Source organism: Sceloporus occidentalis, unplaced genomic scaffold, assembly GCF_023333645.1.
Source record: "Sceloporus occidentalis isolate IW3139 unplaced genomic scaffold, rSceOcc1.0.p SCAF_7, whole genome shotgun sequence".
NCBI lineage: Eukaryota > Metazoa > Chordata > Lepidosauria > Squamata > Phrynosomatidae > Sceloporus > Sceloporus occidentalis.
In genome coordinates, this window is record NW_028316987.1 from 4,593,387 (window position 1) to 4,609,070 (window position 15,684).

The following is a 15,684-nucleotide window of genomic DNA, read 5'->3' on the forward strand; positions in this document are numbered from 1 at the left end:
TGGCCAGCACAACCTTCCTTGTTACAATACTGTTTGGTGAGCTTAGGTTAAATATGTGCCTTCAAGCTGCCCATTGACTTAAGGCAACCCTATGAATTTCACAGGATTTTTTAAGGCAAGAAGTACTTGGAGGTGGTTTAAGATTGCCTTCCACTGAATATAGCCTACAGCAATCAATATTCCTTGGCAGTTACCATTCCAAGTACTAACAAAGCCTGAGTCTGCTTAGTTCAGATAAGATCTGTTGCCTCCAAGGTATTTAAACTCATTTTTGGCCTTCCCCCTTCACTCTTACCTCAATACATCATCAGAATGCAGCTCCACAGAACTTCTCTGCAATTGAATTCAGCCCTTTCTCTGCAGTAAACCACCAAGTAGCACACACAAAAAACTTCAGATCCTGCCAAAACAAACTTTATTGCACAAAAAACCCTTTATGTACAATTCTATATAAACAAGATTTCATTATTTGAAGACCCTTGTGCATTTATTTTTCTTTTCAGCTTGTTAGGCCTAAAAGTCTGTCACTAAACATTTGTCTAGATCAGTCATCTAGGATTGTCACTTTTTGAAATGGAAACATTCAGAAAATGGCTGACAGATGACTATGGGCAACTAGGAAACCATATTCCTTTTTTCCCTTACATCCACATGCAAGCCGTGTGAAAAACGAACAACCACATAAGGCATTTTCACGTTTTGTTTTGTATGTGTGTGTTTTTAAAGGAAATGTATGCAATGGTTCAACAGCCAACATGCATCTGGAATTCTGGTCTCAAAAATGAACAGGTGTTCTGACTTGGGAGCACTAGAGTGTGGGTGACTACAAAATGGGGGAAGCCAAATTTACACAATTGGCACAGTCAAGAGAATATAAGGCCTACTACCTAAGTCCTACTGATTTCAGTGGGACTTAAAATATTAACTGTGCATTCAAGTCCCGTTGATTTCAATGAATGGGGAGGAGGGGAGGGGTTAAGCACATCTGACATCTGCTAGATTGCACCTCGTGCAATTAAAATAAACATGATACAATTAGGTCTGCCTTGCAGGTACCTCCTTCACAAGGCATCAAAATGCAATCTTGCATTACAGTGCTTCTGTTTGATTCCATCAGCCATTCATAACTTTTAGAGATTCTTTTTCCCCTTGTGATTTTGGTAGTGGGGAAATAATCCTATCCCATCTCAAATGCTAACAGGAAAGGTCCTGAATAGTTTTAAGCAGCAGTTCTTTCCTTATTCTCAAAGCCAGAGAGATGCAAGATGAGTTGGAAGATTGTTTGCCAGCCGACAGGTAGGGCCTACTAGTATATGTGCATGTCCAGAGGCAGGTGGGAAGGAGGTTACCTGCATAGTTCCATGCGCCCAAGTAAGCTGAACGCAAACCTTCCTACCAGTCTGGCACCTTCCCCAGTTCAGCTCTGGATTAGGGTGTGCATCTATAGGCTCAAAAGGTTCTTCCAGTTTTCAAACAATTTAAAGCCATTTCTAGAAAGGAAGAAGAGGGGAAAGCGCACAAGGTTTCTGGATATTTCTGTCTAAAAAATAAACTAAAAAAGGTTACCAGCTGGGAGAACAGCTGTAGACAAATCAATCTTCAGAAGGTGTATCCTTCAAGTTGCAGCCTTATGTCTCTGTGTCATAGTGGAGCAATCTGAGAAAGGATTTATGGCAGATTTGAGAGTAACACACACATAATCCCATAATTCACTTTAAACAGACAGTTTTGTCGAAAGGAGACCACATCCTTCAACAGAGCATTTCAATGGTTCCTATTTGCTCCCCAGGCTTACAGTCAGATTCAAACTGACACTGTTCAGGTTTTACGTTACTTGCATCTTTTTGACATCACTAAACAAAAATTGGAAGCCTAATTGCATGGATGACAAAGCATGTTGTCAAGTTAAAGTTTCCAGTAAACATGGCTAGGTTTCCTTTTTTGCTGCTATAATCCCCTATGCTCTCTTCTCCTGTGAATGCTATCAATAATACAGAACTGTTTCTCCTCTGTAGTTTTCCCTTTTCCTGAATTTGAACAAAAAGCCTTCCTCCAAATTAAATGCAATTTATAAGACTGACTTCTTTCTGGGAACTACTAAAAATAATGTTTTAACATGAAATAAGACAACATTTACCAGCTGTTGCTCTCTTGAATTTTGGATTTCTTTTCTTCCTTTCCCAACTGAAATTCAAGGGCTGGCGGGGGGTGGGAAGCTCAACAAATGAGTAAAGCTTTGAAAATTTAAATTGCCATAAAGCCATTCCCGCAAAAGCTCCTCCTCTTTGGTCTTTCTAAGACACGCAAAACCAACCCAACTAGAAGCTATGACAAAGCAAATATGAAAAATTTGGTGGTGGTGGGGAACTTGTTTATATAGCTGTCAAAAAGTGCTTTAACAGACTTGATGGCTGGGAGTCCACCATGGTGTGGAGGCAAGCCGGAAGGGAGGTGCTATGAAGAAGCAGTATGTTTTGGAACAGAGGCGATGAAACTGAGAGTCATTCTCGATCTCATGCTCTTTTAAAATCAAGAGGGAGGGAGTTGGGCAGGAGAAGACAGAAACTCATCCATTCATCACAGGTTCTTCCAGAATGCCTTTAAGCCATCAGCTCATAAGTTCTCCAATGGAGAAAAGGGCCATTTTCAAAATATAGCCTGTGACAAGCCCAGTTCAGTTTTAGCATCAAATCCTCTTTTTGTTTTTAAACAGCATGTACCAGAGCACTGAAGGAGATGACTGAAGGATGCTTCTCTGCCCATGTTCTCTCCACTCTGGAACTAGACTGGTTCTCAGGTCTAGCCGGGATCCTCCACAGTGTCTGGAGTCAGAAGATCCCCACCCCCATGTCTTGGATTCCCAAGCAATTAGGTGGGAAATCTCTAAGCCTTAATGCTGCCTTGAGTGTCTGTCTCTGTTTCAGAGGAGCTGCTCTCTGAGTCTATGTCTGGGTTCTCCTGCTGGTGTTTCTCCTGAACCTTGAGACGGATTCCTTGCAAACGCACTAGAAGGGACTGGTAGTCAAAGTGTCCTCTCTTTTCACCAAAAGGATCCTGGAAGGGGAAAGATCTGATTAAAACCAGGAAAGGCAGCAAAGGAAGATCTGGATTTAATTTGCTGTAGATGTTTCAAATGATTCATTATTTAGCAACGGCAACAACAAAATAACTCCCCGTTCTTAATTGCCACAGGTTTGTAAAATAAAGCATCCTATTGTACCCTCATTAGAAGTCTTTAATAACCCATTTTTTAGCTAAATCAAACAATCACCAGACTTGAGCAGTATCTGTTGTTCATATTTAGCTCCCAGTGGCAGGGATTCCTGTGTTTCAATCCACTCTGACATCTACAGAGGGGGAAAGGGATGAAGGGAGATCCATGTAATGTAATATCCCTCCATGCACAAAATATCAGCATACCAAAGAATGCTTCTCCACTACTTGTTTCCTTAAAAAGGAAAAAAAATAAATAAGAGAAGTGCTCAAACATACAGACACTTCCCTCATGCAATCTGAACAGGCAGAACCTGGCCTCAAATGAGCCGTCCTGGTTTGCTCATTGTATAGTTCAGTTCTGCAGTTTCATTTGGGCCAATGTTGAACTTCTGACATTCTTTTGAAAAAGCCCACAAAATATATTTTGTCCTCATTTCTACCCATCCAAAAATAGTAAGAGTCATGAGTAAATTATATCTCAGGTTCAAGGGGTGAACTGAAAAAACTCACAGAACGTTATCTTCAGAGGCAGAAGCTTCACAGCAGCTTTTCCCAAACTTCAGAGAGAGCAAATCTTTCAGCTCTATTCCCTTGGCTTGACTCTGTTCCAACAGTCAGGATGGATTTGAGTCTCCCATTATCTCTCACTGCAATCTATTCACTTCTGGTGCTGACAACAGACCAGGCACTGGTTATTTCCTCTAATTTACAACTATCTGAATCCCACTTCTTAGATCGGACAGCAAAGATGGCAACTTATTTTCTCTGTATTTAAAATAAGCCAGTCCTCAAGAAATCATATCCCTCAGTGCACTCACCATCTCATCCTTACCTGCATTGTCTGTCCTTGAAGATGCAACCTCTCTTTGCACACCCCCTCGTAGAAGTCGTAATACTCCATAAAGGACTTCTCCATAACTCCACTAGCAAACAAAATCAACGAAGAATAAGGCCACATAACGAATACAATGGAAAATTTATTCAGGGGCAGAGGGAGGGGAATAACCTACTGTGGGCTCCTGAAAAATTGTGATTTCTAAAAAAACATAATTAGCTAACTCAATAGCCTAAAGCATTTCAAACCTACTATCCCAATATGCCCCACAGAAATTTTGTAAGGGCATACATTTTTCTTTTCATATATTACACAGAAAAAATCTGTACAGGGAAGAAATTCTACAACAAGTATGAAAATAGTAAGGCTCACCATATTTTCAGTCTGTCATGATGGATTTTCTGTGGCCATGTTTGCACATATGATAAGCCCATACTTTAGAGAATCACAAGTTAGCTGCAGGTGCGCACTGCCCAATTGTTCCATTTTGCTCCTCCCAGTAGTGAGAGCAGCTTCAATAATAAGGAACTAACCAGGAGTGAAAAGCAAAACCTTATGTCCCAACTGAGACTTCTGATTATCATTTCCAAAACAAGCCAGAGTATGGCAGCTGGACTCAAGGAACTAGTCAACCAGCCCCCAAATCTACCTATGCCATTTTCTCTTTCAAGGAGAGGAAGGAGGAGCATGAATCCTAGGTCATTCCATCATATGCAAGGAACCAGAAGTACCTGCCACATACACACCGCAGAAACTCTTCACCTTGAACTCCCCTACTGTATTTTTCAACAAAATTGTTCTAAGCACCTTTGGGCCCTAACAATAATAATATAAGCTATGTTTTGCAGTGTGGCTCTAAGACACTGAAAATTAACTCTGTACCTATTTTAAAATCCTGATACACAGTACTCTAGATCTCTCAGGTTTCTATACTCCATGGAAAGGAAAAAGCACTATTTGCAGAATGCTAAGAAATCAAGTGATGGGACGTGAACCCCAACAAAGTTCCTCCAATCTTTGTACAAATCTATCTGCAATTTGATTAAAATATTACAAAATTGGTAGTGAAGGTGGAAGGGGTGGAATACCACACAACACCAGAAATAGGGATATCTGTAGCATAAGTACAAAAGGATATGAACTGCAGACACTATTTGACAAATAACATACTTAGAATCTACCAACCTGTTTTTAGTGGCAAACATAAGCTGGAACACTAAAAGAAGTGAAGACTGTTAGCACCAGGTCATGGGGTTCCCACTGGCAGGTATACTTCCTAAGCATGGACAAGGAATGGCTGGGACAGAGCTTGGCTTAGTTAAGAACAGAATATATGATTTAAACTGCTGGGACCCACAGCACATACCGTAAAGGCTCCGGACATGGGCATTTCCCTTCTAGCATGTCACACACGGCTACTCTGATGGTCTCGTGCCGAATGCACTCATTATAATTCTTACTGTCTCCTGGATGCCTTTCCTGAAAGAGATCAATTACCAAAGAACACCTTGTTTAAGCTTTTTAATTCATACAGCCTATAACCCTAAGCATATCCCACCCAGAAGAAAAAGAGTATGAAAGAAAGAGAGAAGAAAGAAGGTGAGAGGTTCAACTATTACTCAATGTACTTTCCTCAGCATGAGGGCACTTAGCTCTGCCCAACTCTGTCTTTGTTCTCCTGACATGGAAGTGATGCATCTGAAAAGAACCTCCTGTTCACCTGGAGACCTTCCATGTTGGGAAAGCAGGAGCAGAGAGAATGGAGCTAAGTGCTCTCTTGCTCCTACCTTCAGATAAGCATGCAAGGTAATACCTGAATTAGGCTAAAGCCTGGAAATACCTCTAAGCTGTTAATTGTCTGTTGAGAATGACAGTCAGTGACCTCAGTCAATCACTGACATAAGTGTGGATTTATAAATCATACTTATACAGAGCTGTAATGCTTGAAAGATAAACCAAGGAATATATTTCCAAAGTGGGAAGCTCTACTATAGAACAAGGATGAAAAGTCTCCAGCTATCTCAGGCCTCAACAGACCGGCATAAAGAGCCAGCCTCGGGGCAGAGTGGGGGTGTGGCGTCCGCCTGCCGGCCACCCGGTCACCACCGCCATGACCAGATGGTGGGCGGCGGCATGCTGGATTTTCAGCACACTCCGTACATGAGCTGCACTGAAGAATCAGTGAACAGCCACCACTGCTGCGATTAGGGCGCCCTTTCCAAGGCACAAAAGGAGCCATGGCTTCTTTTTGTACCACGGAAATGCCAGGTTGGAGCTGCAGTGTGTAGTTGCCGTGGCCCCAATCTGGCAACGAAAGGCAGTCTGTTCAGCCCCTCAATCACTTAGGTGTCCTCCTCCTTTCCTGACTGGTATGATGCGGAAGAATGAACCAAGCTGCCTCAGGATTCAACTGCAGCCTTGAGGCTATAGACCAATCTCCTTTCTTCAGTTTCCGCAATGACTGGGGAAGGGGTAAAAAAGCTTGCTTGAAAGTCACTAATATCTGCATTAAAAATGGGAAAAACAATCTGTATCCCTGATTCAGTACACAAAGTGGGCACACCACTCAGCCAGTGCTTGAAGGAGCAGTTCTATGAACCATCCATGTCCCTTTCTCCCTACCACTTGGCAAGGGGTGTGATCAACTGAACAATGGAATGAAGTTTGATTAAGTCAGAAAAAGGAGCTTCATGTAAGCAATACAGTTCTTCACTTCTGTTTCAGAAACCTATTTATTTGATGCAGATGTATTAGTTGCCCTAGAACAAATTACTTTTTCAGCTCTTCACAATAAGGCAAGATTCCCAAACCTCTCTGGTCTAAACCCACAGAAGAGCTTGGAGTGGCAGGACTCATGCACTGTAGATAAGGAGTGTATAAAGGCTACAGCAAAGGCTGGAAACACAGGTTGACAGCACTTTTGGATCCAGCCCTCAACCTCCCTTCGTTGTGCGGTAGTTATGCTTAAAAAGTCAATCCAAACATTATCTTTTTCACCTTTAAGCCTAATTTCCACTCGGAGGGTTTTGTGGAGATGGCAGGTAGCAAATGGGGATAAAATTTTTAATCTTGCCCTTCTTAACACTGTTCCTGCTGAAATTCCTTCTCCTGCATAGCAGTTAGACTTTGGGGTGAGGGGAGAAAAGGGTATGATTTGTGAAAAACAGATCCTTTTTAAAAACTAAGCCTAACTACAATGGAGGGAGGAAAATCCAAATCCAGTCCAGCCTACCTGATGTGGTTTTGTTATTATGTGCCTTCAAGTCAACTCTGACTTATGGTGACAAGCGTTTTCTAGCAAGACTTATTCAGAGGCTTGCCACTGCTGTCCTCTGAAGCGGAGAGTGTGACTTATTGAACATCACCCAATGAATTCTCATGGCTGACCAGGGATTTGAATCTTGATCTCCCAGAGACTAGTCTAGCACTCAAGGCACACTACCATAAAGTGTAGTCCCTGAGATATTCCACTCGAGGGAATATGGCCCTTGACATAAAATGGTTCCCCACCCCAGGCTACAGCACATGGAATTCTACAATGTGTTTTTACTTTCCTCCCTATCAACTGTAAGAAACTTTTTAACACTATGGAAAGCAGGTAAATTGGTGGAAACCTTTTTGGTTACACCTATGAAGCCCTATATACAGTAGTTTAAACCCAGATTATCTGAAATGCTGTGTTTTCCCATATGAGCCTGACCAAGTCTATAATCTTTGGGGGAGAGCTCTCTCTCAGTCCCACCACGTTCACAGGCCCATCTGGTGAGGACACAGGAAAGTCTTCTTGGTGGCTGCTCCCAAGGTTAGCCTCCCTCCCTGCCCTCACCAGCTGGCAAGACTTTTTTATTTAAACAGACAACTTTTAATTGATGGTGGCAAAAAGATCATTTCATGGAGTGTTCTGAGTGAAGGTAAAAACCTTTACTATATCTTGAATCTGTTTTCAACTGTTTCAAATTGTTTATCCCCCCCTTATTTGTGTTTTATATTGTTTTAGCTATATTTTGTCTCCACCTACACAGTAAGCAGTTTTGGTATCCATATTAGGAAAATGTGAGATATAAATAAATACATAAACAATAAATAAAACCTGTTATACCTGTGAATCACAGTGTCTCCTTGAAAAAGGTTTTTCTGGGATGGAGTGCAATGGACTCCATTACTTTGCCACACTACAACTCCGTTCCCTGCCCCTCCCAAGCAAGCTGTTGTTCCAGCGACTTTGATATATTGCGACAAAGAATTCCACAACCTGCATCAATCTAGAAATCAGCCTTCTTACCTGTTCAAAGCCAGGTTCATTGTGATAGGGGTTCTCAGTCATTAGGGACTGTATGGATATAAGGACTGAAGAAATACTTTGTGCAGGACTCCAGGCTGGTCCAGTCCAAGTGCTGCAGGACAAAAGAGCTGGATTTTATTTTCACACACAGAAACAACAATATTTGTATAATAGGAGATTAACAATGTGTGGAACTCAGTGCATTTTACTTAAGGTGCAACAAATCTGGAGAAACCAAGCTTCCTTTAAAAAAAAGTGTTCTCAAGGTGAAAAAATGACATGTTGGCAAAAATAAATTCATGAGCCATGAAATATGCCACTTGTGAAATTGGCTATTGATTTCCATAACTGAACAACCATTTTGGACTTTTGGTCACTTTTCTTTGGTAGACGTATTGGGGTACTCTTCTTTCTGCAGATGCATGCAGTAATCTTCAAGAGTAATCTGTTGAGCATCACATAACAGCAGTGGACAGGCCAAAGCGACTGGGAGGTGGAGTAACTCCCCTTTTGCTCCAGCCAGTACTTATTATCTGCAACTTGGGAGAGTTATTTTGGACTACAGCTCCCAGAGTCTAGCAGGCAATCCATCCTGATCTAAATAAAAAGGTTTGTTTATTCCTCATCTCACACATACACAACAGACATGCCAGAGTTGGGCAATGGGCAGAGAATTCAACATCCTAAGAATCTCAGCATTGGAAAAAAAATAGTTTCTAACCCTCATTGTTGCAAAGATAAGAAGTGTGCTAGAATTCTGAACTCCCGGGACCTCAAAATATAAAATGTTCAACAGTCAGGGCTCAAGGCTTCAGTTTTCCACAGAACTCCTTGGTTTCCCCCCATTATTAGTGGAAGTAGTACACACATATAGGTACATATGTCATAATTTACACAGATAAGACATTCCAAATTTTCTTGGCACCAGAATCTTGATCTATGTTGCCTTTCTTTCTTTCTGAGAATATACACATATTACTGCATCCATGCCTCACTTCCTAGAAATTATCCAAAATACCATTAAAAGTTTGTCTGTATCATACTATGATGCTTGCTTTTGCTACTATAGCCTTTTTCATGGTGCTGCTGAAGGAAGTGGCTGAGGCACACCCAGGCCATGCTCTCACTACAACCATCCCTCCCAATGTGGTACTCACTGGATGTTTTGGACCACAAGTCCCATCAAGCCCAGCCAACAAGACCATCAGTCAAGGCTGTGAGAGTTGAAATTTAACATATCTGGAAGGCACAATCTTTGAGAACCTTGCTTTAAAGCATCTAGACCAGGAGTAGGCAATCTTTTTGAGCCGGGGGCCGGATTGCTGTCCCTCAGACAACTGGGGGGGCCGAAGCCAAAAAATAAACAATTAAATATTTTTTTAAAAAATTAAATAAATAAATAAACCGGGACAAATGTAGGACAAAATTTTCAAATGGTGGACACTTTTTTTAAAAAAAAGTGGAGGACACACAAAAAAATTTGCTGATTTTTTAAAAAATGTTAATATAAATGCATGTTTCTGAGGCTTCTATAGACAATTGCCCCTGCGCACCAAAGGCCCCGGCGGCAATTGGTGGCAGGACCGGGCTGGGGCCAGTCCCAAGGCCTCGCCGGGCCGCATCCAGCCCGCGGGCCGCAGGTTGCCTACCCCGATCTAGACAAAGGATGTTTTATTGAGTCACCAGCAGTTGGTTCTTAACAAATAGCAGCTAATGAACAATTTCTCTTCTTTTTTAATCCATCAGCAGTTGGAACCTGTCAGAGAGAAGAACCGTTGGGTTGGCCACAGCCTTAATGCTTTCAAAGTGTATCATTCCCCCAAGGATGACAGAAACTGTAGCTGACCAAATCAAGCTGGGAGAAGTCGTCCTACTCATAGGCACTGGATGGGATGTGATTTACTGACTTTAAATATTGACCAAAGTTTATGTGATTCCGCAAAACAGATCACTGGAAGATGGTGGTGATTTATTTTATATATGTATTTTAAAACATTTATTTATTTATTAACTGTAAGATGCCCTGAGCAGTTTTCCAAAAAAGAGATCCAAGAAATAATGCTACTGCTAACAACAATAAGTTATACGATATATGAAAGAATCCATTCTTAGGTACTATGGTATGGCAGATTACAGGTTATCAGTATCCCTTCTCCCGGTCTTGTTTTAGTAGGAGTGCCTAGCAGAAAAGCTACATTTATCCCCCTTTTAAATTTTTTTTAAAAAATCCATACATCGTATTTTGAAATGGATTCTGTCCCTATTTTTTTAAAAAACCTTATCTTCCCTAGTGTGAATGAGAACAGGCAAGATCGCATGAGTGAGGGAACTTAAAAATGAATGGTTTTGTGGATTCTAAAAATACAGTGCTTTGAAAACTAATCTTTAGCAAGCAATATGACACAGAGGGGTATGTTCTTCTACTTTTCGTTGGATGTTGAATAATCAAATTAAAGATTAAAAATGAAAACAAAAAAACACACTATACTATACAGAATCACGCAGATATTGCTTGCAAAGACAGTACTGAGGCTTTGGCAACAAGAGAGTTGCATGCAGAAGCGCAGCCCTCCCCCAAACACCCACCTGGGCTGCCCCAAGGCCTGAAGAAACAACAACTCAAGTTGCTCAGCTCCTTACCCTAGAATACTGAGGCAGACCTTCCCATTGCGGTAGAAGTTAGGGTTAAATCTCACTGTGTTATTCCCGGTTGTCATCAGTTTGACCCGTGGCGGATGGATGGGATAATCTGGAGGACAGCGAAACAGGAACAAGAAGAAACCCCCTTCGTAAGGCGTGTCAAAGGGGCCTGTGATCAACGCATGAATCTGCAAGAGAAAAGCCCAGCTCGCGCAAACACTTCCGATTGGGTGGAACACCGGCAGAACCTGCGCAGGACGCAAGCCAGCCACTAGTAAGAAATCAAGGGTGGCTGCCTCCCCTGGCCAACAGGAAAACTCAAGATAGCTCTCAGGAGGTCAAGGGTGTGAATTTCAGGCTTCATGCACAAAGACAAGGTGATTAAAAAATGGTTTTGAACCATGCCCTTTCACAGTGTGTGGGGTGGACAATGGAAATGTCTTTTTAAAAATCCTCACAGGAGCTTCTAGAACAGTGCTTCTTAGGCTATCTGATGTTGGAGACTGGCATTTCCCCCTGGCCATGTTAAAATGGCTACTTCAATCCTACTTGAACCCATCTACTAAGGGCAGAATTGAAATTATTTTACACTTTTCCAAACATCAAGAATTTTTAATGGGGTGTTTGTGGGGTGAAGAGGGAATCCCCCAAACAAAGAATGATCCTTGGAGAGGATAAATGGGACTGGTAATTTCTCTTAAAGGAAAAAAAATGGATAGGGCTGCCCCTGTGCTGTGCTTCCAAGCAGGATATTGTTAGTTGATGTGTAGCTTGTTAAACAGCTTCACTGTGTACAGAATAAAAGAGGGTTCAAAGATAATAAGCCAGTTTTTAAAAAGTGTGAGTCAGGAAAAGGAAATGGGGAGAAGCACGCTCTAGTTCTCACAATGGGTAGCCCATCTACAAGGAAGCTTTGTTATCCACATCTCTGGTCAGAGATGATAACACACTTTCAAGGCTTAAGCAATGTTCATATGAAAAGGGGAAATAGGGATTGGGAGTATTCCTAATTACTTCTATAGGGCCACAGATGAGGGTGGCACTTGACAGTGCGACATAAACTAGAGACAAATACTGGTATTCACTGACAAAGCCCTGAAGGTGTTGTGGTCAGGTTACTTAAAGGATTCCCCCATCCCTTATGTACCTTCCCATTCATATAAAATAATTTCCAGAGCCATTCCAAATGAGATGAGACAGACAACTGTTCAAGAATAGGGGTTTTCAGTGGTGACACCCAGAATGTGGAATGCCCTCTCCACTCAGTAGGTTGTCTGCTTGCTTTGACTTTTACTGTAGCTTTTACCTTGGCTTAATTTTATTCTAGTACACATCCACAGCTGGACCAGGCAGAAAAAGGCAAACACAGACAAACATATGAGAACCTGAAGAGGCTGGACACTTTAATGTGGCCTTTACAATCCACCTTTTCTTGCTGTAGCCTCTGGCACAGCAAACTGATTTTAGAAATCTGGGTATAAATGGTCTGATCCCTTTCCTGCAAAGTTCACGCAAACTGCAGAAACAATTACCTGGGAGCAACCTCATTTGAATGTCTCTGTTTGAGAACAACATGCTTATTTTTTCCTGGCATTTTCAAACTCGTCTCCCTTTTCCCTCTACTTCTCTTTCCTCTTTTCCACTGTACGCCTGAGATGAGATGTTGTGCATTGTATTTTGATTTACACACAGCATCTTGGTATTAACAGGAAGATAGTTATGTACTACTTGTTCTAATAGTATCCTCATACTCTCATTCTTCCTCGTTTTGATTTGTTTTTTAGTGTGAGCAGAGGACAAGCTGAAAAGCATTGTTAGATGTGACATAAGATAGAGAGACTTTGTGTGAATATCACTCTGTGATAGAACAAGATAACTAGTTTCTCTGCTGCTCTTTCCAGCGGTTGCTGACTAAATTGCAAGTCAAGGTGGCATGCTGTAAAATACAACATCTGCCTTCTAAAACCAACAGGCATGCATCCCTTCAATAAGAGGCAATACAAAAGAAACCATTCATATGCCACTTACCTTGGTCATATCGTGGGGGTCAGGCACAACAAACATTCCAGGAGGTGGCTCCTTATATATTGACATGATATCTCTGGAGGGGAAAATAAAACAACAAGCATTCAGCTAAGTGCTATCTCCCATGCATCTAGCTTTCCACTGCAGTTCCCAAAGCCTCTGACTTAATTCTTTAGAAGCAGGCCTCTTCAAATAAAACAAGAAACAAACAACAACAAAAACACACCAGAAAATGCAAGTCCTCATAGTTAAAGGAGTCTTCCCAAAATATTCAAACCCCCATGAGTAGTTATGTCATGCTTTCAGCAGATTCCCGCCCCCTGCTCTTATACTTGGTTTAATTTAGAGCAATATGCAATTCCTCATTTGTCCCAACTTATTATATTCTTCACTCCCAAGGCATGGCATCTCTTCCTGGGAAGCCCCCAAACAAAATTCAGCATACAGTACAACCATGGGAAAACCCATGATTGCAAAACTGTGCAAATGTCATGATTCAAACCTCATCTACTTCAGGACCCAAAAGGGATGGGTGAGGAGAAAACATAACAGGAAGGCCCATATCATCCCTACTGCAACCTATAAAGAACTCTTCCCCAAAACATTGTGCTCCTAGTGAGTGTACACAGGCCTGTTTTTTGGCCAGAACTACACACAGCCAGAGTGAAAGCGGGTGGCCAGAGAAGTCAAGCTAGTTTACAAACCACTTCCTGCTCACAGCATAATGAACAAGGACAGTTATAAAAAGCCAAACAGACTGGCCTGGCACTCTCTGGCATACATTTTAAAGAAATGCCTACAGGACTTTACAACAACTACAGGCCAGAATGTAGAAAAGTTACATTTTTAGACATAGGCCTGTTACAGACTGCCAAAACAAAGCTGCTTCGGGTCTCTTTGGAGGTAAGCTATTTAAATGATGCCTGGGTCCTAAGAGTCCGGAGGTCGCGCCAAAGCCACACTCCATTCCTAAGCACTCGAGTGCAGCTTTGGTGCAGCTTCCGGACTCTTAGGACCCATGCATCATTTAAACAGCATACCTCCAAAGAGACCCAAAGCAACTTTATTTTGGCAGTCTGTAACAGGACTTAATTTCCCAAAATGTCCAGCCACTTTTGCAAACTCTGACCTAGACAGCAAGAACCATGCAGTATACTCCATGGCCAAGGAGTTCTAACATCCTTCCATAGAAGTCAGGTGGAGGCAAGTTCACTTTTGTTCGACGTTCCCTTGTTTGTCCTGACAATAAAGCTTTTGTTTCTGGGATTACATAAAACTGGAGAAACTGTTCCTGAAGTTTAGTTATAGGAACAAACTGAAGCTGTCCCTCTTCCTTGCTGTCTCCCTCCATGCATTTCATTTTCCTGCTATAGAGCAAAGCTCTGAAACTAGATAAAGCATCTGTTTTGGGGCTACAGAAGCGGATAATATCCAGCGCCTAGTTCTCTAGGACGTCCCACACAGAGTTGCAAATGGCAAGGATTCAACTCGGGACGTTGTGCTAAAGAGACGTTTTCAATGGTGAACGGGTAGGCCTTCCTTCCTGTGGCAATGTCTGACACGGTCCAAGTATGTTAACTATGAGGGAACTACGATGCGCAACATGCGGCCCTCCAGATATTGTTGGCTTTGGGGTTTCATCAGCTCTAGCCGTTTCAACCAAGAGTAAGGGGATCATGGGAGCTGCAGTCCAATATCGGGAAGGCCATCAATTGCTTACTCTTCGTGTTATTTCTTCAGTACATTATATATATATATATATATATACACACTGAACCTTTAGCTCTTTGTCTGGCTGAAAGGCTATGGAATTCTGGGAGTTGGAGTTTGTTGTGGGACCAGAGCGGAGCGGAGCAAACAAACTCCAACTCCCAGAATTCCATAGCCTTTCAGCCAGACAAAGAGCTAAAGCGGTACCAAACCGAGTTATTCCTCCAATACAGCATCCGAAGTGCACCCTCACCGTTTGATGCGGAGGAGGCAGGCGGCGCTGGGCCTCTCTCCGTCCCAGTCTCCGCTGGTGGTCGGGTCCCAGAAGGCCGAGTGCGACAGGAGCACTCCGGCGGCGGCGGCGGCTGCAGCGGCGGAGGGAGGGATCCCGGCCACAGCGCTCCCTCCGGAGCCTGCCGCTGTTGCCGCCGCCGCCGCTGCCCCTCCTCCGCCCGAACCCAGTCCCGCCACGGCCCACAACTCTGCCGGCAGGAACACTCCCGGACCCCCGCCTCCGGATCCCGGCCCGCTCCCCGCCGGGGCCGCCAGCGCCGCCGCTTCCTCAGCCGCAGGACTCTCCGCCATCATCGCCAACAGACGCTACTTCCGGGAGCTCCGACGCCAGCGACGCTAGGCCACGCCCACCGCTAGCCTTGACGCTCCCTGACCACAGAGTGCCCTAATCCTAGAGCGTCCCCCACACTGCCCGCTCCTTCCGGTGTGTGGGGAATGACGTCAGAGAGGCCTGCCTTCGACTTCCGGTTCGGAGGAGCCTTTTAGTTGGGCAGAGACTAAGGTCCAAAGCACACTGCAGGAATAATCCAGTTTTGAGGCCGCTTTAACTGCCCTGGCTCAAAGCTAGGAATTGTGGGAACTGTAGTTTTGGGAGACATCTAAGCCTTCTGTGCCAGAAAGAGCTTCTAGCGCCACCCACAATCAATTACAGTTATTATTATGTTGGGATATGAGGATTTGT

At 43.0% G+C, this 15,684-nt stretch overlaps 1 protein-coding gene across 1 annotated transcript; it reads right to left on the reverse strand.

Annotated features, from left to right (window-relative positions):
* Positions 1-398: 398 nt before the first annotated feature.
* On the reverse strand, positions 399-15,313 carry UBE2Z (ubiquitin conjugating enzyme E2 Z). Its single transcript, XM_089531716.1, has 7 exons — positions 14,962-15,313; positions 13,002-13,074; positions 10,974-11,161; positions 8,334-8,445; positions 5,418-5,530; positions 4,049-4,139; positions 399-3,054 (listed from the first exon to the last, which is right to left on the reverse strand). Exons 1-7 carry the CDS (start codon positions 15,294-15,296, stop codon positions 2,884-2,886), a joined length of 1,083 nt encoding a protein of 360 aa, XP_089387842.1. The 5' UTR covers positions 15,297-15,313; the 3' UTR covers positions 399-2,883.
* Positions 15,314-15,684: the final 371 nt, after the last annotated feature.